Source organism: Crinia signifera, chromosome 8 (genome assembly GCF_055691185.1).
Source record: "Crinia signifera chromosome 8, ASM5569118v1, whole genome shotgun sequence".
Lineage (NCBI taxonomy): Eukaryota > Metazoa > Chordata > Amphibia > Anura > Myobatrachidae > Crinia > Crinia signifera.
This window is the reverse complement of record NC_139224.1, coordinates 143,932,089-143,958,431: the sequence shown is the minus strand read 5'-3', so window position 1 is coordinate 143,958,431 and position 26,343 is coordinate 143,932,089. Positions and strand designations below refer to the sequence as shown.

The following is a 26,343-nucleotide window of genomic DNA, read 5'->3' as shown; positions in this document are numbered from 1 at the left end:
CTCCCATATAGAATCATCATTTCCTACCTTGACAATCTCCAATTCCTCCCGACTTGCCGTCTGTTGCTTCTCCAGCCGCATACTCAGCTGGGAACATATCTGCGGACATAAGAGGAGAGGAACGTGTACACATACCTTTCATAAAGATGTCACAGCCATTTTCTAATTACATATATTTGGCCAAAAAGGTGACATTTATGTTACTGTTCTTCTCTTTCTCTGATACCACTTTCAGACATATGTGAAGGGCTTTTTTCTCATATAAACGCGCATCAACCCGGGACTAGAGTATGTCTGAAAGGGTCTTTCCGGGATCCTAAACACCTGGCAATTGCTCCGGGTCACTAAAATCCCGGGATGGAATCCGGGTTGTAAATCCTGGGTACTATGTCTGATAGGGGTATTAGTTTTTTCTATGAAACAAACTTCGCTTTGGGTGAGTTATTTTGTTTCAGTGCAGGAAAAATACAGACTGCTTTATTTTTACACTGCAGTATAGATCTCACTTTGAAGAAAAACCCCACCCAAATCTAATTCTCTCTGCACAAGTTACATCTACCCCAGCTGCAGTGCACATGGTTTTGTCCATTTGAGAAGGCATTTGCCTCTAAGAGTGAACCAGAATAAGGCCCAAAGTGAGGATGTGTGGGAGTGGTCCAGATACGCCTAATGTCACACGCAGCAGAGGACCTGCGCACACACATACTATCACATCTATATATCCACAGAAACATGCATCATGGTGCACAGATAAGTGGCGACCATGTAACACTACCGGCCCCCTATGTGATCCCACCTCATAAATCACATCGGAGCGGACATACCTGTTTGTACTCCGCTATAATAGCCGTTGTCTTCTTAATCTCTTGTTCTGCCTTTTCTAGTTGTTTCCGGAACACCTCCTTTAGCTGTGAGGGAGAGAGTGATGTCAATGCAGAAATACACAAGGAGCCTGATTCAGGATTACTCGTCAGGGCCGTATTGGGCCCAGTTTCCAATGGTGGGGGGGGTCTGCGCATTCGGCGAATACCACACTCATTGATTTGTTCTCAGGGGAGGGAAGGGGGGGACAGGGGGCTGGTGCAGGGGATCGCTCAGTGTTTTATGGCCGTTCCCATATATTACTGTGGGAAATGCCGCCTAGTGTGTACACTACCTGTGGTTGATGCACACTCTCGCCCATCATTAATGACCCCTCAGTCATCCAGCGTGTCCAGACTAGGGTGGTCATAGTTCACTCCACCCGTCGCCCCCCGGCCTTCACTCACCTCGGAGCCGGCATCAACAAGTGCACTCGCCGATGCCTGCACCCCCGCTGTGTCACTGACGCCGCCACAAATATGTATGGGGCTTTAGTACATGAACCCCAATCCTATATAATGCTGCTCCTCACCTCTATGGTGCGCCAGCGGCCACTAGATGGGTTCGGATAGAACTCCATCCGGGCCCGCGCACACACCTCAGTGTGACAGAGCCCTGGTCCCACAAGTGGTCAGTTAATGGGCTGGTAACTAGTACTACAGATTTGGGCATGCATGCGCCAACTCACCCTATGGCTGCTAAGCTGTAGGGTGAAACACAACTGCCAAACTACTGGGAACAGCGCAATGTCACACACGTGTGATGTAACTAGTGCTCCAGGGTGTAGGGCTTCCCTGGTTCTGCTGTAATCGTGGAACTACAAATCCCACATTACCCATCATTTGTCTAAACTTAGCTGAACATTTACGAAGAATTTCTTTATTTTCAAAGTTGTTCTAAAGCGAAGTAGACACTAATAGATATATCTACAGGTCTATCTACAGACGGATCAGGCAGCATGTTCTCCATATGCACTGCCCGATCCATTGGGACTGACATCCCCACTAATCTGTCAATCACTGGCGGCTCCCGATGCAGTTACGCCCCTACACATCACACGATGCGTCGATATACTGTATGTTTAGATGCATCGGCTGTGGAAATATATCTAAGAACATTGCTGTTCACAGCTCTATCGCTCATACACACGGGCTGAATGGCTGATATATAGACCGGGGTGTATGCACTGTATCGGCACTGAGACATAGTCAGTGATGCTTCTACACCTTGCCGAACGTGTACAATGGACCTGGAGAGATCAGCACTATCTGTACTCAGGTGACAGGAAGCTGCTTCTCCATAACAGCTCTAACAGGAAATATTTCTGTGTGACCGAGTCACGTCTCGTGTGCGTATGTGTTTGCATGAGACCGCCTCAAAACTGCTGTGTGAGATTGCGTGTGTGTGTGTGTGAGATGACTACACGTCTTCTGTGTGTGTGTGTGTGTGTGAGAGACGACTACACGTCCTCTATGTGTGTGTGTGTGTGTGTGTGTGTGTGTCTGCTTTAGGTTCTCCCTTTTGTGATACTGCAGTAGTGTTTAAAAACCCCCAATAATTATAATTTTACACATACAGAGCGATGCACTTTGGGCACACTTGGGTTTTTGCCACACACTCACTTGTTGCAGCAACTTATGTGCTGAATGAGTGTTCCTGAGACTGAAGCCCAGTTATACACTAGGAAATCGCTACTCCTGAATATATGATCTAGATGGGTCCTAGTTCAGCCTACAGTATATACTCGCTATACAAGTCATTATTCCCTCACACATCTGCCACCCACCTGCGCCGTCTCCTCTTCCTGTTTGCGCTTCTCCTCCTCGGCCTCTATCAGTCTCTGCTTAGTGAGCAGAAGCTCTTTGTTTAACACCTCGGCCTTGTCTTCTGCCTGTGGACCAAAAGCATGGAGTTCCTTACCGAGCTATGGACACATCTGTATATTCATATACATCAGACACAGAGGTCACCCCTGATGTGGCCAGGTGATCTTTCCTGGCTTATGCGTCTGATAGGAGCGCAGAGCTCACACTCTATCCCACAGCTGTATCTCACCTGGTCCAAATCATTGCGGAGAGCGATCTTACTGGTGACCAGTTCATGGGCCAAGTCGTCGTTTTCCTGCTCCAGTCTCATGCTGGTCTCCTGCAGCCTCCGGTTCTCTCTCTGTGGGAGAACAATACATATACAGTAGTTAATATAGAGAAATACCACCATATAAATAAATAAATCTGGTATGATCATTACACAACAAAGCAGAATTATAACATCCACGCCGCCAGCACTAGAGACCAGTCCTCTCAGGTTTATCTTCATATACATGTAGAATGGTGTTACAGCCTAGCTGTGTGCTTACATCTCCCATATCCTCCTGATCAGGCCACGTACAGAGGACAAAGAGCTGTAATGATACAGGAGCTGGACTGTGTAGTCACTGGGCAGTCGGTGGTCCTGGAGAACTGGCAGGAGTCTGGGCATAGAGTAAGGTGGGACTGAAAGCTGGCAATGCTGTATACATACACTGGACAGGAGCGGGTCCTGCGGCATCCTGTTTAATACACTGCAAGACCAGGCAGGAGGAAGCAGTAAGTCAGACACATCATGCACAAACCTGTCCGGAGCACGGTGTAGAACAGACACACACATGCGATCACATGACCCAAACTCACATATATTCCTCTTACAGCTAATCAGACTCCTCTCCCTGGTTCCATTTGCAGGATCTGCCCTAGTGCAAGGCAATGAGCTACAGGTCCCAGAGAGGGACATACTCACACGGTGACCAGTGCAGGATCTCACCCTCCTGCTACCTGGAGATTGGGGACTCCTGTGCTTCCTAGTAGAAGGCTCTGCTGCTGGCACTGACTGACTGTGATACGAGGCTGAGCTATTTCCTGGAGAACTGCCGTGCAGGAAGCTGTTGCTGCAGCATGTGCAATACCCAGAAATGCTCAGGACGTACTAGCAATCACAACATTACCTTCCTGCTGCAATGATCAGAGCACAGAAGTAACAGGAATCAGTGCCGCTCGACAGAGCTCGTGTTCTTATGTTCCTTACAGACATTGGTCCACGGGCCACCACCATTATACAATAATGACAAGTTAAGGCCCCCATACACTATGCGATTTTGGGACGATTTCATCCGATTTCGGCACTTTGGGCCGATAGCCGGGTGAAATCGTCCCAAAATCGCAGATGTGTGACATCTGATCTGATCCGATGCGCGGTCCCGTGCGCATCGGATCGGATCAGGGAGGTCGGGCCATGGGCACTTGGCTGTGGAATTCTTTACAAAGTTGGTGACACCGGCAGGTGGTAAATTCGGACAGGACCCGGATGTTTGGGCCTTCAGGCTGCACCGTAAAGAGGGTGGTCAGAAAATGGCCACATACGAGGGCTAGGAAAGGCCTCCTGTGGGCATCATTCTGGGCAGGGATATCTTCTTGTTATAGACACTGAGCGCTCTGGCAATTACATGGGGACAAATCCTGTATGGTAATGCCTGTATATTAGGCTACACCCTCTGAGTGTGTATACACATTTTTATATACAGTGGATATTTTGGATTAACCTTGAACTCAAGTGCTACGTAAGGCTACTGGTGTATTACAACAGCTGTGACGTGCTGCTGCAGATGATACTGTATATGTATTTCTAGCACCGGAGATCACTAACCTGCACTTCTATATAAAAGGTGGATGCGGGAGCCACCAGACGGTCCTGCAGTGCTCAGTGCGGGAGCTCACTGGGAACACGTGTGGCCAATTACAGGAGTGGGAAGGAGGTGAATCAGTCTGATAGGAAGGGGTGAGACTATGTAGGGTGAGCAGAGTGGTGACCAGGAGGAGGAGGGGGTTGGTGCCGGGCCTGTAGATGATGCAGGTGAGGAGGTGACCGATAACCACCTCAGCTTCTTTATATGTACGGAGTATCAGAAAAGGGGCGGGATCTTGTAGGCACCTCCCGCACCAGCCGCTAGTGGCTACTGATCTCCTCTACCCCCAGAATGGTGGGGACTGGCAGCTTACACATGTTAGTACTGGTGTATGCAGTGCACCATCACTATGGCCTTCTCATCTCTTATATATTTAGCCAGATCTGTCACTCAACCCCTGTGGAGAACGTTCCTGTGTAGAACAGTTTCACTTTCATGTGTCTGACGTTCCACCCCCTTGACATCACCTCCCCCCGCCCAGCCAGGGCTACAGTACACGCCCACCATCCACCATTACTCCACAGCCACCATTACTCCTGCACATCCCTACCCTCTGCCAGGACCCCCGCGACCCCCCTCCCGCGATTCGCGGGACCCCCCCCTCCCGCGATTTGCGGGACCCCCCGCGACCCCCCCTCCCGCGATTCGCGGGACCCCCCGTGACCCCCCCTCCCGCGATTTGCGGAACCCCCGTGACCCCCCCTCCCACCATTCGCGGGACCCCGCACCCCCCCCTCCCGCGATTCGCAGGACCCCCGCATTCCACCCTCCCGCAAGTCTCGGGACCCCCGCGACCCCCCCTCCCGTGATTCGCGGGACCCCCGTGAACCCCCCCTTCCGCGATTCGCGGGACCCCTCTCCCGCGATTCGCGGGACCCCCGCGACCACCCCGGTATCCGGACTATTGTTAGACAGCACTTACATCGACAGCCATTACATCGACACCATTAGTTCGACAGCTCAATAGGTCGACATGGTTTTAGGTCGACATGTCATTAGGTCGACAGCTCATTAGGTCGACAGCTCATTAGGTCGACAGCTCATTAGGTCGACACTGCCATTAGGTCGACAGGGTCTATGTCGACAGTCAAAAGGTCGACATGGTTTTTTTCACTGTTTATTGAGCCGACATGTGCCGACAGGCGGTATTTCATGCCCTACTATCCACTAGGGCGTGGTGGGAGAATAAAATAGTGTGCCGAGCGCAGCGAGGCACCGTGCCCGAAGCATAGCGAGCGGCTGCGGTACACTTCAAACTGTGTCCATGTCGACTGTGTCGACATTTCGGCCAAAAAAACTGTGAAAAAACCCATGTCGCCCTTTTGACTGTCGACATAGACTCTGTCGACCTAATGGCAGTGTCGACCTAAAAACATGTCGACCTAATGAGCTGTCGACCTAATGACATGTCGACCTAATGACATGTCGACCTAATGACATGTCGACCTAATGACATGTCGACCTAATGACATGTCGACCTAATGACATGTCGACCTATTGAGCTGTCGAACTAATGGTGTCGATGTAATGGCTGTCGATGTAAGTGCAGTCTAATATCCGTCCCAGACCCGACCACCCCCTCCCGCGATTCGCTGGACCTCCGCGACCACCCCCTCCCGCGAAACGCGGGACCCCCGCGACCCTCCCGCAAATCGCGGGACCCCAGCGACCCCTCCCTCCCGCGAGCCCCCTCCCGCGATTCGCAGGACCCCTGCATCCTCCCCTCCCGCGATTCGCCGGACCCCTGCGACCCCCCCTCCCGGCATTAAAAGGGCCCCCCGCGACCCCCCCTCCCGCGATTCACGGCACACCCCCCCCCCACTGTGATTTGCGACCCCCCTCCCGCAATTCGCGCCGCCCCCTCCCGCGATTCACGGAACCCCCCGTAGCACCCCCCTCCCGCGATTTGCGGGCCCCCTCGGCACTTCTCGCGATTTGCGACCGCCCCCTAATTCACACATTCGGGGACCCCACCTCCCGCGATTCATGCCCCCCTCACGCAATTCACGGCACCCCCCACACCCCCCTTCCTGCGATTCGCAACCCCCCACGACCCCCCCTCCCGCGATTCACGAAACCCCCCGTAGCGCCCCCCTCCCGCGATTTGCGGGCCCCCTCGGCACCTCTCGCGATTTGCGACCGCCCCGTAATTCACACATTCGGGGACCCCCCCTCCCGCGATTCATGCCCCCCTCACGCAATTCACGGCACACCCCATACCCCCCTTCCTGCGATTCGGGACCCCCCACGACCCCCCCTCCCGCGATTCATGCCCCCTCCCGCGATTCACGGACCCCCGCACCACCCCCCTGCGCCCACCCTCCCTTGATTCACGCCCCCCTCATGCAATTCACGGCAAACCCCCACCACCCCCCCTCCGGCGATTCGCAGCTCCCCCATGACCCCCCCCTCCTGCGATTCATGACCCCTCCCGTGATTCACGGACCCCCGCACCACCCCCCCTTGACTCACGGCACCCCACGCGCCCCTCCCGCAATTCACGGACCTCCGCAACCCCCCCTCCCGCAATTCACTAACCCCGACAACCCCCCTCCCGCAATTTGCGGACCCCCCTTCCCACGATTCAAGCCCCCCCGCGCCCCTGCCCACGATTTGCAGACCCCCGCCCCCTCCCGCTAACCGCGGATCCCCACACACCACCCCCCTCCCGCAATTTGCAGACCCCCTTCCGGCAATTCCACCCCCCCAGCGGACCACCGCGGCCCCCGCTCCCGCATTTCACGTACCCCCGTGACAATGGGGGATCCTGTACCACCACAAGCAGGTACCGCCCCTAGGTGGGATATCCGGCCCTGGCTGCCGCACTGCAGGTTTCCCCACTGCCCTCTGCACCAGCGCCACAACTTTTATCAATGTCTTGCCCACATACCACTATTATACAGCCTCCTGCTCTCATGCACGCTCACTCCCTCACAGTGGGAGGAGACGCTCACCCACTGCCGGGAGCTGCATACTGTCCCCCACCCTCCTCCAGTTCTAGGGATGCCCATCGACCATCAATGATTTTCAAATAATCGATGGTTTATGGCCGATGTTGAATACTTTTGCCATCAATGTGGGAGGACACTGCCCTGCCTCCTGTTCTCCTGCCCCGTAACTTCCGCCAGTGGAGACCCGCTCACCCTGTGTTGCCCACATTCCCCTATCATGCTTTACCGCCCAGCCTCCTGCTCTCATGCACCCTAACTCCCACCCAGTCGGAGGAGACACTGACTCCTGTATTTCTGTGCTGCCACGCTGGACCCTCACCCACTGGCAGAAGCTGCACAGTGTCCACCACCCTCTTTAGTCCCCCGTATGCCCACACACCCCTATCACTACCCAGCTTCCTGCTCTCCTGAACCGTAACTTCCACCACTGGGTAATCGCTGACGATGTGTTGCCTACATACCCCTATCATGCCTCATATCCCAGCCTCCTGCTCTCATGCACCCTAACTCCCACCCAGTAGGAGGAGACACTGACTCAGGGCCACCGTCCGGTACTCCTGTGCTGCCACGCTGGACCCTCACCCACTGCCAGAATCTGCAATACAGGGCATCTTTCATACAATTCTAACCATATTTCTCACAATACAAATGTTCACAAATTAAGGGGCGTAGCCCCTTACGCCGGTGTGAAGAGCGCCCGTAGGGCGCGATGAATCACCTAGTTACAGATACACAGCATCAGCTAAGTAGAACCCCCGCCCCATTCTTTTAACTACTTTTGCAGAATTCCCAAACTAGAGTTTAATGTCAGCTTTGTCATGTCTCCCATACCAGTACTTACTATAGCAGCGCCCACAGACCAGTATAAGAGTGCGGCAGGTGATAGTATTGGGGTGGTAGACAGAGGTGCACCCATACTCCTATATTACAGCCGGACCGGTGCACGTGATGCATGGCCGCAGCAGAATAGTGACGTTACAGGCCAGGTATGATGGAATGGAGCCTTGCAGGCAGCAGGTTGTGTATTTGTACAATGCTTAATAAAAGCATCAAAAATAAATATATTACAATGTATTACACAGCCTCACCTTACACCACTCCTTTATGTGGCTGCCGGGGTGCAGTGCCGGTCTTATACTGGTCTGACTGGTTTAAGCCCAATAATCTCGCCCTTATATGAATATATAATGTACGGCCGGAAATATTGGCTATGAGTACTCACGTTACGTGTATCAAATTCACAGCAACACAAAGTACAGTACAGACACTCTCCCAGCAGGCACAGGCTGCTCTCACAGCTACATCACACATCTGTGTGTCCGGACAGAGCGGCTCTCTGGCCATAGCAGTGACTGGGGCGCACACACACACACACACAGCTATAGGTACTGTATACACTCTGGATGAACCCCAGTAATGACACAAGGAACTGGAGAAAAATATACACAATGTACAAACATATTCCTCAGTAACCCCTCTGTGTAGAAAGTGTGCTATATACACATTATTACCAGTCTAAGGCAATGAGCTAGTTGTGTACTACATAACATGCAAACACCACAACATTTGTGACCTGTAGTAAATACTATCAGTGGCTGTTCAATACGTGGCTGACATCTGTCTGTATACAGATACATCACCCTGTACTCCTTACCAAATATATATATATACCAGTAAGACAAAGTTACAGAGCTCTGAAAGCCTAACGGTACATATTGTAAACACCCCCCCAAACACCCCCCCCCCCCCCCCCCCACACACACACACACATACAAACATCTCCACATGCCAATTACTGGTTGTGTCCCAAAGTGCTGCACAGGCACACAATACACCTCTCTGACTTCCAAGCAGACCCCATGGAAGCAGTGGAGGGGACTTACCTTCTCGGCTGGTTCATAGGACATGTGTTGTCTAACGAGACACCACCACCAGCATACAGAGAGACGTGTGTGTGTGGAGAAGTGACAGAGGGAACTGTCCCCTGGGCTGGACACAGGGAGGTGGCTGCTCTGTGACTTCCTCATGCAGCTACTGATACAGTAACTCACTGCAGGCTGAATAGCAGAACCACAGCTGTCCCAGGAGATAACACAGGGGTGCGAGCTACACTACTGCACACACACCGGAGTCTCCACCTGCTGCGCCACTATAAGCCATATGCTGAGACTAGCAGTTCCACAACCGCAAGAAAGCCTCCGGTTTCTGATTAAAACTGAACGCAGTGATTGGTTATATTAACAAGAGTCACAAGAATATATTATCCAGTTATTACAAAATATAAATTGTAAGCTTGCGAGCAGGGCCCTCCTACCTCTATGTCAGTTTGTTTTATCACTGTTTCCTATACTAAAGCGCAGTGGGATTTGTGAAACATGTGGTTACATTTTATGTACTTAGTTCTAGGCGTCATCCTCTTGGCCCAAGTGTGAGTGACTGCACACACTGATACTCCTTGGCCCAAGTGTGAGTGACTGTACACACTGATTCTCCTTGACCCAAGTGTGAGTGACTGAACACACTGATACTCCTCTAGGCCCAAGTGTGAGTGACTGCACACACTGATACGCCTTGACCCAAGTGTGAGTGACTGCACACACTGATACGCCTTGGCCCAAGTGTGAGTGACTGCACACACTGATACTCCTTGGCCCAAGTGTGAGTGACTGCACACACTGATACTCCTTGGCCCAAGTGTGAGTGACTGCACAAACTGATACTCCTTGGCCCAATTGTGAGTGACTGCACACTGATACTCCTTGGCCCAAGTGTGAGCGATTGTACACTCTGATACTCCTTGGCCCAAGTGTGAGTGACTGCACACACTGATACTCATGTAGTCCCAAGTATGAGTGACTGCACACAGATACTCCTCTAGGCCCAAGTATGAGTGACTGCACACAGATACTCCTCTAGGCCCAAGTATGAGTGACTGCACACTAAGGCTCCTCTAGGGCCAAGTATGAGTGACTGCGCACAGTAAGGCTCCTGTAGGGCCAAGTATGAGTGACTGCACACACTAAGGCTCCACTAGGGCCAAGTATGAGTGACTGCACACACTGATACTCCTCTAGGCCCCAGTATGAGTGACTGCACACACTGATACTCCTCTAGGCCCCTGTATGAGTGACTGCACACACTGATACTCCTCTAGGCCCCAGTATGAGTGACTGCACACACTGATACTCCTCTAGGCCCCAGTATGAGTGACTGCACACACTGATACTCCTCTAGGCCCCAGTATGAGTGACTGCACACACTAATACTCCTCTAGGCCCCAGTATGAGTGACTGCACACCCTGAGGCTCCCCTAGGCCCCAGTATCAGTGACTGCACACCCTGAGACTCCCCTTGGCATAAGTATGAGTGACTGCACACACTAGGCTCCTCTAGGCCCAAGTATGAGTGACTGCACACACTGATACTCCTCTAGGCCCCAGTATGAGTGACTGCACACCCTGAGGCTCCCCTAGGCCCCAGTATCAGTGACTGCACACCCTGAGACTCCCCTTGGCATAAGTATGAGTGACTGCACACACTAGGCTCCTCTAGGCCCAAGTATGAGTGACTACACACATTAATACTCCTCTTGGCCAAAGTATGAGTGAGGCTGAGGCTCACTGACAAACATGTGTAATAAGTGCAGTGCAGTGACCTCTTTTTATGCAGGTATCTGTGTAAGATGGCTTCCAGGGGTCACAATGGTGGAATGTGTTGGGTTACACAACTATGCTGGTACTTAAAGGAGGAGCTGGGTGGATCCAGGGCGTCCTTTACTACAGTAAGTGTGGCATAAGAGAACCCCACTCAAATTGAAAAACAATATTTAAATCTGCAGGAGGAAATTACTTATTTGGGCTGCCCAGGGTACACTGGGGTTCTTCCAAAAACTGTAACAACAGCCCCTGGACTGCTGTGTGTATATGCAGCTTAATTTACTGTATACATGTTTCTAAAATATCCCATTGTATAATCCTGTCTTTATTAGTTGTGAGTAAACCATAAAGTAATTGTCCCTGTGACAACCTCCGTCTGACAATATTATACACCTGTAATCCTATTTATATGGAAACAAAGACTTAGAAGCACAATAAACTATTTTACTATTTTGCTGTGGTAAACTTATGTGAGGCGTGGTGCTAACGCTCTAATCTGCTTGTGCTGGCGGACATTGTGCAATAGGTATCCAGTCAATAAGTCAATACTATTTGATCACTATGCACAAAGTTGACAGACAAAAGGTCGACACAAGCAAACAGTCAACATGGCAATGGTCGACATGTGAAAAGGTGATTTTTTTCCATGTGTCAACCATTTTTTTATGTAGACCTTTTGCATGGCTTTGGTGGATGTCCACCGTTTGTACCTGTCTAATACTCTGAGGTAAAATTTGGACACCGGCTGCCATCTTTCAACTGGCTCATCAATGTATGTTCTTGATATTCTGTTACTATATAAATAAAACACATACATGGCAGCCTACTGATAGTATAAAACAGAAGTAAGATACCTTAAACCAGGGATGGGGCACATTCGACCCTCCAGCTGTTGTTGAACTACATGTCCCAGCATGCCCTGCAACAGTTTTAGCATGGACAAATAGAAAATCTGTAGCAGGGCATGCTGGGATGTATAATTCAACAACAGCTGGAGGGCCGAGGGTTCCTCATCCCTGCCTTAAACTCAAAAAACAAACTTATCTATACAGAAGTATTATACGACTAGAACCCATGGAGATTTAAGTGAGGGATGGTTTTACTTCTATTGTAGCCACCATGATCACTCAGGTGCCCAGTCACACAGCAAAGACACAGAGAAGGTCTGGTGTAAAAGAACAAACTGAAAGAAAAGGAATAGTAGTTTTTTTTAAGTCCACCTTATACAACGGGAGCAGCCATTTTATGTATGACCATGTCCCTCAGTGATGTCACTACTTACTAACGATCAGCTTCACCTCACAAAATGGCCGCTGTTTAATGTAATTGCTATATTTTGCCCCTCTGTTTCTGGCACATACACAGGTAGAGATTTGTTCTTGGAGAGTCCAGTAAAACAAAAGGACTTTATACTCAGAGGGGCTGTATATTTAATTACTTTCATTTAATCATTCTTAATTGCTCTCAAGCCAAGTTAATTAAAGGCCTGAACATAACATCCATTTCATTTATCTGAGCAAATGAAATAAAATAATCAGACTTCTGTTAGACATGGACGGGTGGGCAGCTAACCGCCGTCATGCTGGATTCCATAAACAGCCGGCCTGGGAGAAAGTCCACATTGTGTCCTACTAATAATTTGATGAAGCCACTTCTCAGCGACTGAAGGTTTATTACAATAGTTCCTGAAGTGCGCACTACCAGCCCCTTATGGAGGAAGTTTAAAATGTGCAATGTATTTGCCTGTATAGCCATCTGTTACATCAAAGTGCCTTGAGTTGGGTTATATGGGTCTGCGGTAACCAATTTTAAGCAGCTCTTATAAAAACAATTAGATACAAAGAAAAAAGAGAGCTATGGTGTTTGAATAATTATAAAAATTGAGTGGTACCTGTAAGAAAGAATATGGTTAAAAATAATGTTTAAACCCTTTTGGGGAATAAGTGAGAGTTTTAAGAGCAAGTTTTTTGTGCGACTCAGTGGACCAGTTACTTTCCCTATCTTACTCTGTTGTCCGCTCAGTGTGAGGTCTCCAGGGTGTTGGAATCCTGGCAATTTGGGATCAGGGTTCTTGTTTCCAAGTTGCAGTAAACAGCTGAACCACGCATCCGTGGCAGCCGCTGCGCTTGATCCTCCGTCAAAGCCGATACCTGGAAGTTTGCCGGAAGTTCGAACGGCAGTCACTCGTGAGCTTCGCAGCGGGGGAAGGCCGCCGGTCTGGGTGGATGACGTTTGTAGTCTCCAACGCGTTTCATGCGTCTAAGTGCACTTTTTCAAGGATAATAAATTGGTGCAGGAGACCTCACACTGAGCGGACACAGGGTAAGATAGGGAAAGTAACTGGTCCACTGTCGCACAAAAACTCTCACGTTCTTTGTATCAAAGTGCCTCCGCTCAGGTGGTCCCAAACTACATTATAATAGCCCCACATTGGATCATATATAAATGTGTTTCTAAATTGAGAGCCAACTTACCTGGAGGGGGATACGGTCATTGGGTCACCAGCATGATGGTCGACATGAGTCTAGGTCGACATGGTCATTAGGTCGACAGGGTCAAAAGGTCGACATGGGGATTTTCACTGTTTTTTGAGCCAACATGTGCCGACAGGCGGTATTTCATGCCCTACCATCCACTAGGGCGTAGTGGGAGAATAAAATAGTGTGCCGAGCGCAGCGAGCCATGCCAGGGGATGCGGTGCACTTTAACCTGTGTCTTTTTCGACTGTGTCGGCATTCAGGTAAAACAGTGAAAACCCCCATGTCGACCTTTTGACTGTCGACCTAATGACCCTGTCGACCTAGACTCATGCTGACCTTCCTGCATGTCGACCAACGTGCTGGTGACCAACTGATCCACACCCCCTGGAGACAGCCCTACTCACCCAATATGGCAGTATGAATAGACCACATGAGGAAAGGCACACAGTGGGCGGCACATGCTTATATATTTGCAAGAGTGTGTGATCCCTCTATATTTAAGAACCAAGGGGGTTATTCTAGTCCATTCTTTCTGACAAAATCCTTCTTAGATGGACAAAACCATGTGCACTGCAGGTGGGGCAGATGTTACTTGTGCAGAGAGAATTAGATTTGGGTGGGGTTTTACTTCAAAGTGAGATCTATATTGCAGTGTAAAATCATGCAGTCAGTATTTACCCTGCACAGAAACAAAATTATCTCTACTGGTCACTGGAGTGGCTGAGAATGGGTGGTAATGAGACATTACACAGTGAGGGCAGGAAGATGGTAGTGTGTGCAGTCACCCAGAAGTACACATATTCCGGTCTTCAGAATAGACACATTTAGTTCTGTACTCACAATGCAGGACAAATGCGCCCAAAATGCATTTATTAGCCCTAAAAAAAGTCTTAAGATTTTATTTTACAATTTTGGGGGGATTTTTGCATCCAAAAGCTTAATAGAGTAATATTTAACATTTATTTAAAACAATAAATAGCAGCTATCTACTTCCACAGAAAAGCTATGCTGTCCCCTTCTATGGGGGGGATTTCAATTGTTTTTATGAATGGAGCTATTCAATTGGTTTGACGTGTGTCATGAGTGTCACTGGCGCCTATTATTTTTGCTTTCACCCTTCTGAGATGGTATGCAGACACCTGCCCAAAGTTGGGCTTTGGAAACACCCAAATTTCTACACGGCTACACCGGGTGCATTTAGGCGTGACATGTGGGACAAGTAATCCAGGACCGTGGCACTTGTGCCCAATTTACAAAACAACTGAATGCCCACTATTTATAACAAGTAATGTCCTATACTTCATATTCTGTTGCAATCATTTCATGCTGCGTAATGTAGCAAATTAAATCTATTCATATTGGTGCAGAAGTAACTGCAACCAATCACACATTCGCTGCTGTACTAGAAAATGGTGAACAGGAATCTGATTGGATAACAACACCTCCTTGTACAGCTACTCAACTAAGTTTTGCAGCAGCCACAGGCTTGTCAGTGATATAAATAACTCCATCCATAACCAAAAACTACATTCACAAAGCTGTAAAAAGCCCATAGAACTAGTTTGCATTTACCTTGTATCTCTCTATTGGGTCTTCCTTTTGCAGTTGACTCTCTTTCATTGCCAGATAATCTCTCTCATATTTCTTCAGCTTCTTAGTAGGCACCTGAAAAAGTAGAGGAAACATTAGTTAATACAGTATGTTTGGATATGTGCAATGTTACCATTTGGCCACTAGGTGGACTGCAAATGCTCAACGATTATTTCAAGCAAGAAAGAACTTCACCAACTAAATTCTTATTGATATGTGGAGTGCATCATTTCACCACCAGATGGCGCACAATACCACCTGTTCGCACAGTACACCTGCTCTTTTAGCCATAGCAACTGCAAGAAGCATAAAATGCTGCAGGCATGTTGCAGTCCTAGCTCTTATTCCACTGTTGTCATTGCAAAAAGCATGTGCTGCCTCCTATGAGGTAATACAATGTGGATCTGTGAGGAATGCCAAGTGTACGGTATTCACCAGCCTGCATTACTGCAAGAAAGAAATCAGGCCAGAGAGACCAGAGGGAGAGATTATGGGTAGCAATATAGAGCATCATGGCGCACACATTGTACTATTTATTAATTGTATAACAACTTATTTATTAACATTTTCTTATATGGTGCAGCAAATTCCGTTGCGTATTGGGTTCTAGTTTCCTGTAACTCACACCTTCTGTACAACCTCCCAAGGTTCCCTAGCACGCCACATCATTTCTTCCACCGACTGCCCCCACGTGTGTAAGCTGTGGTGAGGACGGAGCGTGAGTGTTGTTCATCAGAGTTTCCACTAATTGAAGAAATGCTCAATGTAAATGTAAACGTGCAGCTATTGTAATCATGACCCCCACATTTACACCTCTAGCACAGTGTATACTGTCTAAACGCACCTCACGTACAATGCAGAGCACCTCAGCCCTTGCACACGACGTGTAACGTGTATACAGCCCCTGTATGTCATATTTTCCTATAAGTACAAGTCTCTCTGTACAGTTATAAAGTACATAGACGTTATATGATTATTTACACTTTTTGTAAAGTAATCAATTTGTTAATGTAAGAACAGAGCAAGTTATCGCCCAATAAATGTATTAAGCCTCGTTGGCACTGTGCAGGGGCAGTTTAACAGAAATGGGGTCCAGAGTACAGTTTCCATGTATGCTTCTTCCTGCCTTCTCACCACCACATTCCTGAGCAGACTGACACTTTGTCACAGTATGCTCCTGAGGAGCATGGCACTGGCACCATTGTCCAGAGATTTCAGTGGTGCCAACAGAAAGAACAGCCCACAGGTACAATCTGCCACTGGATCCTATATCTAATACAATATGCATACCTCTTGCTTACATCATGCTGCATGCACCACTTATATGGGGGCAGGGCAGACATTGCTGCCACTGTTATTAGAGGGTTTTGTTACTTTCCTACAGATCCTGAGATCTTGCCACACACGGCCACACACCGCTAGACTGTCAGCCACCTGATGCTGAGCATTACTTAGCCAAGCAGACAGAGCCAGTCATGGGACAGCTTGCAAATTCCTTCTTAATGACAGAATAAAATATATGGACAGAAAAGCTTCATTGTGACTAAAATATCCAAGAGGTCAGCTAGAGAAATCTCACAGTAAGCAGATTAATAACCTGCCCGCGCATTACATAAATATGTGTCTGCTAGCAGACAGACTCATGGAAGGATATATCCTTGGCAATCTGTTGGTTCTGCTTTCATTCAGCCTTCAGAAAGTCATTTATGCCAGATAAAGGCTCAGCCGCTGTTTGCCCCCCGCAATCTACTACTGAGTCTAGCGCATAAAGATGTCTCCACCTACCCCAATTCTCAGATGCGGCACCAGGGTAACCCAGCAGCTACCCGGTACTTCATGTGCTAAAATATTTCCTCCCATCTCTACCACAAACAGCCAAAGAACATTGCACAGGCCGTGGCCAAAGTGTAAAAGGTTTGTGTGAAAAAGCAGATCTATCATTTCAGATTTTTCCATTTATAGATGCACCAACATGATTGGTCTGTAAAGAGTTTCCGTTACCTATAAGGTTGCAAGCCAATCACTCAGACCTACGGTGAGTGGAATCATTGAGTGCTACCTCATCCTTCTTCCACTTCATTACCAGCTGATGCGAAATAATTCCAACACAATACACAGAATTACACGTTAATAGATATCTTTATTAAGAAAAAGCAAGTATAGTTCTGTAAAGGATATAAGGAAGTGCTCCAAACAGGATCGTAACAGGAAATACAAAGTCGCTGCCAAGCAGAATGATATTGGGAACACTCTTGTACATGTAATAGGATATTTTACGAACAAACGCACTTTTTTGTTTTGCTTTTTACATAATGAAGTCTTCATATTATGAAGTCCATTAGGTATTTATGGTGCAAATAAACCACCAATTAACGCTTCTTAACACAGCCACCTTGTCTAATAGGGCTGGTTCCAAGCTTTGCGCTGTTGGCAAGATCCTGTAAGTAGCTTTAGGCCTAGATGGAGCCTTTTACGGGTTAGAGGATGGTGCCGTGACCTAGATTCAAGTGAAAGTACAAAGGGGTCCTTGTTCAGATGACTGGCACCTCAGATGGGGGCCGGTACGTACAGCTCAGTCAGCCTACTAACAGATAAGCCTTCTACCAAATCAGCTGGGTCGCGGCATGGCCTGCTATTAACAGCCTACATCATTATAGAGGCTCACAATAACAATAACAGAATGTTTCACAACACAGGGCGAATAAGCTGCATTCTGTGTAATCCTTCAGCACAGGCTGCCATCACACACATGGGGGCAGATGTATTAAGCCTTAACAAGAGATAAATGCAAGGGTGATAAAGAGAGATAAACGTCCAGCCAATCACCTGCCAACTGCCATGTTACAGCCTGTGTTTGAAAAAAAGTCAGTAAGGAGCTGATTGGCTGGACGTTTATCTCTCCTTATCACCCTTGCATTTATCTCTTGTTAAGGCTTTATCTGCCCCATTATGGGGCTCATCCAGGGCTTGCCAGCCTAAAATCGCAGGTCCATTAAAAATAGCGATTGCGGCCATACAGTATGTAAAGCACCAGCTATATAAAGACGCACTGTATTTGAACTATTTTATTTGTAATTCATCATTAGGCATCCTTAACTGTTACAACCTCTGTAATACAGCAGAAACCAACTCCCATCTGATGATGGGAAGGTTGACAGTTAAAAAGTTGACAGGAGTATAAAAAAAAATGAGCTGACAGGCGGTATTTCATTTCATTTCATACCCTACCATCCACTAGGGCGTGGGGGGAGTATGCGCGGGGACGCGGTACACTGATACGGAGTCCATGTCGACTTGTGTCGATATTTGGGGGGGAAAAAAAAAAGTGGAAAACTCATGTTAAACTTTTGACTGTCGACCTAATGCTTGTGTCGATCTTCTGACCCTGTCAACCTTCCTAGTGTCACAAGTCAGGCGGTAACTTGGGGTGTGGTGCCACCGTATAGCGTGCAGGGCTCCGTCTGTACCCCGTTGCCATTGTTTCTGGCCAGTAGTGTGCCCGGAACAGCGCTGTGGTGCCAGGATCACTGCTGGAGCATTATCTGGATGTTCCAGACAGGCACCATGCAGGGTATGCAGTTATTAGGTCCACAGTCAAAAGGTCGACCACTGTTGCTCAAAAGTCAAAATATCGACATGTGAAAAGGTTGACGCAATCAAAAGGAAAGGGTCGACATGATTTTTTCCCCCCGACTTGTTCATACTTTACCATCCCAGTGGGCATAGAGGTAGAATACATTAGTGTGCCGAGCGCAGAAAAGCACCGTGTCTGAAGCATGTGAGGGGACGCGGTACACTTACAGTACACAGTGTTCGTATTGGCCGCTGAGCAGGTGGGGCGGGCACAGGGTGCACTTGAGCCCTGTACAGCACTCATTACAAGTGGTGCTGCAGTGCTGGTGAACATCACCATCCACTATGTGTACCTACCCCATATTACTTGCAAATACACGGCTTTCTCAGGCACAACTACTGGCCTACAGCTGCTAGTATCGGAATTCCAGTCATATAAAAACACGAAATAATTGGTAACACAGGACAAGTCCCTGACTAGCAGAGCATGGGGGGTGTGTGGGACCGCAGGCCCTGTAGCAGTGGACATATCACCACCACCCGCTGCTGCGTCACCACCCTGACGGCTCTTTCCTCGCCGCGCACAGCCTAAAATAACATCTCCGTGTTTCTAATAATACTGTACTTCCCCTCGCCTGAGAATTACAGCTCCATTTCAGCACAGTCATTCTAGACAGGGCTTTCGGGAGGATTTGTGTTCATGCAGCTCCCTAGCAACAGAACAGCGCAGATCTCTGCTAAACCGGCTGCTCGCTGGATGAAATCAGAGGGCATCAGAGAGATTTATGTGGAAAATGAATCCAGCTTCTCATTTAATCTCCAACAAAATCTCGGCTGAACGTAATCTCTAGGAAAACCCTGTTCCAAATCTGTGGGTTGATCTTTCTCTCTGCATGTAAAACCCTGTAACATGCTTTGGATCGTCAGTGGATGGATTTCTGCAAATGTCCTCTTAGGAAGGTCACAGGAGAGGAGACCGCGTTTAGTGATATTAAAATTACAGGGACATAGATTCTGCTAAGGCTATGGCAAAATGGCTACGAACTACAACTGCCAGCATGCCCTATGTAGGGATTGTTGATCCTTCTGACATAAGGTGTACTTGTTGCTTGCAGCCATTTTGTGTTCCAATGTATTTAAATGAATAACCCCTGACAAAGATACAATATTGGTAGCTCACAATCTAGTTGTGTGACATTGTTTATCTCTCACTGTTTGGATAACAGTACCAGCAGTAAATGTGCCCCTCCTTTACCAAACATACCACTGGTAGGTGCCACGCTGAGGTACTTTCCACCTTTCCCAGCTTGGCTGGTCTCCTGCATCCCCGCACAATATACACAGATCTCCCGCCCAAGCCCCCTACAATATACTGTACAAGTCTTTCATGTGCACTTTGGCACTACAAGGATAGTGCTAGAATTCTGCAGCATAAACAACTAAAATCTACTGTTTACCTCATCATTGTGGGACTTATTTAATACTGCATATGGCCGTCACTGTGACCAACTGTCTACTGGTTGCCGTGGGTTACAGTATATATAAGCACAGAACACCAAGCCACCATCCTGCCATGGTTCTGTATTAAAAGGTCTACATAGACCAGGGCTGGGCAACACCGGCCCTCCAGATGTTAATGAACTACACATCCCAAGATGCTTTGCATTAGTTTTGCTATGTGGCCATGCTGAAACTGATTGTAAGGCATGCTGGGATGTGTAGTTCATCAACATCTGGAGGGCCGGTGTTACCCAGCCCTGCCCTAGTGGATGGTAGGGCATGAAATACCGCCTGTCGGCACCAAATATATATATTTTTTTTTTCAAAAATCCCCATGCCGACCTTTTGACTATCGAACTTCCCATGTCGACCTAATGCTTGTGTTGACCTAATGACCCTGTCGACCTAACCCCTGTTGACCATCATGCATGTCGACCTAGTGACCTTATTCCAGGGCGGGGGAAGCGGAGGCCATGCTATGGCTGCAGCATGGCCTTCGATAATGAGGTTTTCCCTCACCTGTACAGAGCAGACGAGGGAGAGGGTCGGGAACGATGCTCGGAAGCACATGACGTTATGGAGTATACACACTAGACCAGAGAGCAATAGATATCGCTCAGAAGGATCTTTTAGTTTCTCATCGAGGTCCAGATAATAAACAACCAGCTCCTAGCTGTCATGTTACAGGCTGGGTTGAAAAATGGCAGGCAGGAGCTGATTGGCTGGCTGTTTATCACTCTCCACTTTATCACATTTAAAGCTTGATACATCTGGCCCCTAGTGTGCATGGGTCTTTATTACCCCCGCATTGTACAACACTGCATAATATTTAAGGGTTAATAAAACGTAAAAGGATAATTACTTTGGGAGTCCTGTATCTGTCCATGCAGTGGTGTAACTAGATGTTTGTAGGCCCCATATCAAAAGTTTGTAAGGGGCCCTATGTGCCACCCAATGGTGACATTTTTCTATAGCACGTTACTTAAACAGGAAAGGTGGCCCCTCTCAGTTCTGGGCCCCATAGCAGCTGCACTCCCTGCACCTATGGTAGTAGTTACCATGTCTATGGTGAATGGCCCCGTACGGTATACCGTATATCTCCATCTTAAAGTCAAAACAAGATAAACTGACTGTTGCGGTATATCCAGATCTCCCACCACACAAACATCTACTGTATTTACAAATTGTGTTTTAAAACGAGGTAATTACAACCCAACAGGCTCTCCCAGTAATTCCGCCCCTCTAATGCTTCTACCAGATTCATTATCTCTGGTGTCTGCATTATGACAATTGGAGCTCTACCCACACAACCGGTCATGTGTAGATGGTGCAGATAACACACTATACAGGCTGCTTTCACTATACTACACTCACATGATGGTCTCATAGTGGAAAGACCAGTTACTGCTTCCTGGCTTACCAATGCCACAGACCAGCAGGCCAGTATATAGCACCGGGGGGCTAAGGAGAGAACACACACATGACACTTCTAGCACAGTGCAAGCATCCGGTCATGTGTAGCAGAGTCAGATGCTACGTATTCATAATGGGTTATATGTCTGATGTAATGAGAGGTTTCCTGCTGCTATTGGGACGACACAGTATGAGGGCTCCAGAACACAGTGTTCACTCATCTCTAATGGTGACAAGACTCAGTGCTATCCCTGCATTGCAGTTATAATACAGAACAGCGAGCATGTGCCGAGATGCTGACCATATAATGGGAGCTGCCATGTTGTGTTATTCACACTGGAAATTCTGAAGAAGGACTGTTACATACTGTACACTACTAATATATAGACAAAACAAAATGTGATTATGATGCCGATTATAGGTATAACGTATAAGTCATTATAATGGTCAACGGACGTACGCCTAATTATTTACACACTAATCTGTATTTTTAATAGCTTGCATCCTTATGGAAGATCGGGATGAGTAAGTCAGCACCATGAGCAGGAATTTCCCTGCTCATACTCTGACCTCTGCTAGTTTCAGTGCCTATTGTAAAGCTGGGTGCACACCTATTAGATCCTCACCTGATCAGGTTAAAAGCCAACGATCAATCGAGTGGTATTTATCCAGCAGTCACACCCTGTGAGGTGGCGGCAGCAGTAGGTAAGTGGCTCCTCTATGGGGATATGGAGGTCGGCTGTGCCGCACATAAGATCCGACCTCCCAATCCCAACCATTGCAGGAACATTATAAGCAGTATATAATCTAATGGGCCCTGCTGAGCGATGCTTAACCCCATGGCATGATCTTTCCATCATGCTGGATATTAATGGCCAGGGCGATAGCGACGCGCCTCACGCTATGCCCCTACACACAGAGCGATGTAGTGAGAACGCCCAGAAAATGGCCTGACATCGCTACATGTGTAGGCCAGGTAACACTCCTAGAGTAAATGTATTAAGCCATAACAGGTGATAAAGCCGAGACTGATAAAGAGTGATAAGGGACAAGACAATCAGTATCAGCCCCCAACTGTCATTTCTCAAACACAGTAGCCCCACTCTTTCAAATTCTGTTTTTAAACTACATGTTTTATAATAAAGGATACTTGTTCATATATACAAGAATCCAGGATTTATTTTTTTGGTTCAAGAGGAAAAAAAAAGATCCACAGGAGAAAGAACCTGTTCTGTGCGCCTTGACATCCACTATTCTGTGAGTATATGGTTTAGGGGGAGTACCCCGTTTCATATCATCTGATTGCAGTTTTTGATGACCCTGGAAGCATAATTTGAAATGCGATTTGATATGCTCTTCCTGTGAGTGTGATTGTAAGGGGGAGATACCCCGATTAATTGAAAATTGGATAATACCATAATATTGTCCATATTATATTATAGATTGATTAAAATCCCAAAACAGGATTACACGAGGGATACGGCCCTCTCTCTCTCTTTTTGTCATTTCATATGTTACAACAAGAAAAATATAACGGAGAACTTCATCTGTATCTACTGGGAGTTACAGGGGAGTACTAGCCTCTCTTTTCTTTCTATTTCATAATAATAATAACGCCCGTATTCTGATTTCAAAACACTTTTCCCTACATATTTCTCAAACACAGCCTGCAGCATGACAGTTAGGGTCTAATTGGTTGGTTCTTTACCACTCTTTATCAGTCTCTACTTTATCACTTGTTATGGTTTCATAGATTTGGCCCCTAGATTGGTACTGCAAATACAATTTTTGGCTGCTCTCCCAGTATTGGGAGAATGGGCAGACGATTCTGTAGGATGTAGTCGGAATCCCGGCACTTTGTCCCTCTGTGGGTGTCCACGACACCCATAGAGGGAGAATAAATTAGTGTGCCGAGCGTAGCTCGGCACCGGGCCCACTGTGTGGCGAGTACAGCGAACCCGCAAGGGGAGGCGATCCACGTCCCCCCCCCCTTGTCGGGATTTCGACCGTCGGGATTCCGTATAAATCCCGATTGTATAGGTGTGTACCCGGCTTTTCACACTTAAGTTGCAATGTGTAAGGCAACAGTACATATGTCCATCATTCTAAAGCTGGGCATACACTACCGTGATTTCCCGCAGCGGATGCTCAGCCGATCACCTGCGAGTCGTCTGGGACCTTCCCGGGTGGCAGGGTCACGTGATCCATCACATGCAGTCCTTTACTTGTGATGGATCGTATGCGACCCCTGTTCCCCAGTCGGCCCGCCACCGGGAGGAGGTCGGAAGGCATGCCGGTCCAACCTCCATCACAGGTACGATGCGGACCTGAGGGGACATCACACTGATCCGATTTGGGAGGATTTCTCGGCCTGTTCCTTCGGGTGAAATCGGCCCAAATTCAGTTAGTGTATGGAGGCCTTAACAGATTGTTAAATTATCCATGTCCAACTCTCAACATTTTCATTATCGACCTAATATACCACATTTAAAATCGGTGTACAATGGCCAATCCAGCTAACAGCCCTGGTAGCACCCAGACGTGACATGCTGAAATAGGGTTTTCACAGTACTTCTACCATTGGTTCTTTTCCCTATTTCATGTGATCTGAGATAGAGATCATAGCGTTAATGTGCAATCTGACGTAGATTAGGATTGCTGGTCATTTTGTTACATATTATCTGTTAATGTTCTGAGAACACTGGCCTTGAGCACTTTATATGTGGAGGTTATATGTCCTTGTCCTGCCCGTGTTGGTATGGGTTTCTTCTGGGTCCTCCAGTTTCCTCCCACACTTTGAAAAAACTCTGTGAGGTTAATTGGATTCTGACACAATTAACTGCAGGGAATGTAGACTGATCTTCAATGGGGGCTGGGACTGATGTAACTGAAAGTCTCTTGTCCAGCACTGGGTAAAATGGTACAACTACAGTATAATATAATAATGAACGTGGGAGTCAATTTGGTGTAAAACTGTGCAAATTAACCATCCAAATGAGACTGTGTGCAAGCCAAGCATCTGGTTACATTCACAAATACATATGGTAAGGTTCTCATAATGGTATATGGGCCCTTGTGTTCTCTTCTGTGCAAATGCCTGCTCTTTATAGTCATTCATTTCAGCTTTGGCCCACAGGGTACAGGTCATTGGGTCAAACAATATTAGGTCGACATGCATTGGGTCAACACGGCTTAGGTTGTCATGCCTACGTTCGACATGGAAGGTCGACACAAGCATTAGGTCGACAGTCAAAAGGTTGACATGTGTTTTCCACTATTATTTTGTCCCTCTATTCTATTCTATTCTCCCTCTATGCCCTAGTGCAGCGGTGGCCAACCCGCGGCTTGCCGCGCTGTAAATTGCGGCTCCAATCCCATCTGCAAAGCGGGGTTTTGAATTTGGCACCACATTCGGCTGCCAAATTCAAAACGCCGCATCGGCGGCCAATAGGAAACGGCCGCGGCGAGCCAATCAGCGCTCGCCGCGCCGTTTCCGCCCTGCCCCCGGCGTCTGACATCAGACGCCAGCGGGAGGGCGAAAAGTCTTCTCCACGCCGGCGGAGCGCAGGAGCGCTCCTGAAGACGCAAGAAGCTGCCAGAGGATGGCGCAGAAGACGGCGGCGGGGAGAAGAGTTCCGGCGCCGCTGAAGAGGCCAGAAGACGCCGGGATCAAGACAGAAGATCTCCGGCGCCTTCTGCAAGAAAAAAGATGGCTCCCGGAGAGGCCAGCGGGGGTGGGAAGCAAAAGAGCTGACGAAGCTCCCCCCAGCGGCCTCTCCCAACACCAGGTAGGGGCCTTTGGCCTCCTACCCTCCATCCACCCTAGACCACCGGGTGTCGGGCACTAGGCCCGTGGGCAAATTCAGGCCCTTCTGGCCTGTGTGCGCATTAGTCGGGCCCTCTTGGCCCGTGGCTCATTTGTTTGTTGGGCCCTCTTGGTGGGCCCTTTAGTTAGGAAGCTGGGCCCTCCAGCATAGGTGTTGCACTGTGGCCAACACCTGTGCTGGAGGGCCCAGCTTCCTAACTGTGGGGGCATATGTTTGGCACTGTGGGGGCATATGATGTTTGGCACTTTGAGGGGCATGTGATGTTTGGCACTGTGGGGGGCATATGATGTTTGGCACTGTGGGGGGCATATGATGTTTGGCACTGTGGTGGGCATATCAGGCACTGGGGGCATAAAGTTTTGTCATGTGGCCACTCTCCTTGTGTCATATGATCACGCCCCTGACCACTCTCCCGATCACGCCCCTTTTTGGCGCGCGCGCCTCCGGCGCGCGCATGATGTTGGCTCTTTGGCTTGACGACTGATATTTTTCGGCTCTTTACCTCTGACCGGTTGGCCACCCCTGCCCTAGTGGATGGTGGGGCATGAAATACCACCTGTCGACTAACACAAAAAGGTGAAAAACCCATGTTAACCTTTTGACTGTCGACCTAGCCATTGTCAACCTAATGCTTGTGTCAACCTTCCAACCATGTCGACCTATATCACGTGTTCACCTAAGCCAATGTCACCTAAGTCGACCGAACGACCGTACACCAGCCAACAGCAGCGTTCTTCAATAATGACTATGGACAGGAAATCTACAGTGAAAAGG

At 48.3% G+C, this 26,343-nt stretch overlaps 1 protein-coding gene across 6 annotated transcripts in view; it reads right to left on the bottom strand.

Moving 5' to 3' along the window:
• RABGAP1L (RAB GTPase activating protein 1 like) overlaps positions 1 to 26,343 on the bottom strand; it is a 419,353-nt gene that overhangs the window by 2,429 nt on the left and 390,581 nt on the right. For 5 of the 6 annotated variants that reach the window (XM_083157293.1, XM_083157294.1, XM_083157292.1 and 2 more), the window contains 5 exons: positions 15,239 to 15,331; positions 2,917 to 3,027; positions 2,648 to 2,752; positions 825 to 908; positions 28 to 99 (listed from right to left, as the gene is read on the bottom strand). In XM_083157293.1, the coding sequence (XP_083013419.1) occupies positions 28 to 99; positions 825 to 908; positions 2,648 to 2,752; positions 2,917 to 3,027; positions 15,239 to 15,331 (465 nt within the window). Of the gene's footprint in view, positions 1 to 27; positions 100 to 824; positions 909 to 2,647; positions 2,753 to 2,916; positions 3,028 to 9,413; positions 9,519 to 15,238; positions 15,332 to 26,343 lie in introns of those variants that run through there. The other variant, XM_083157297.1, reaches the window with a different exon arrangement.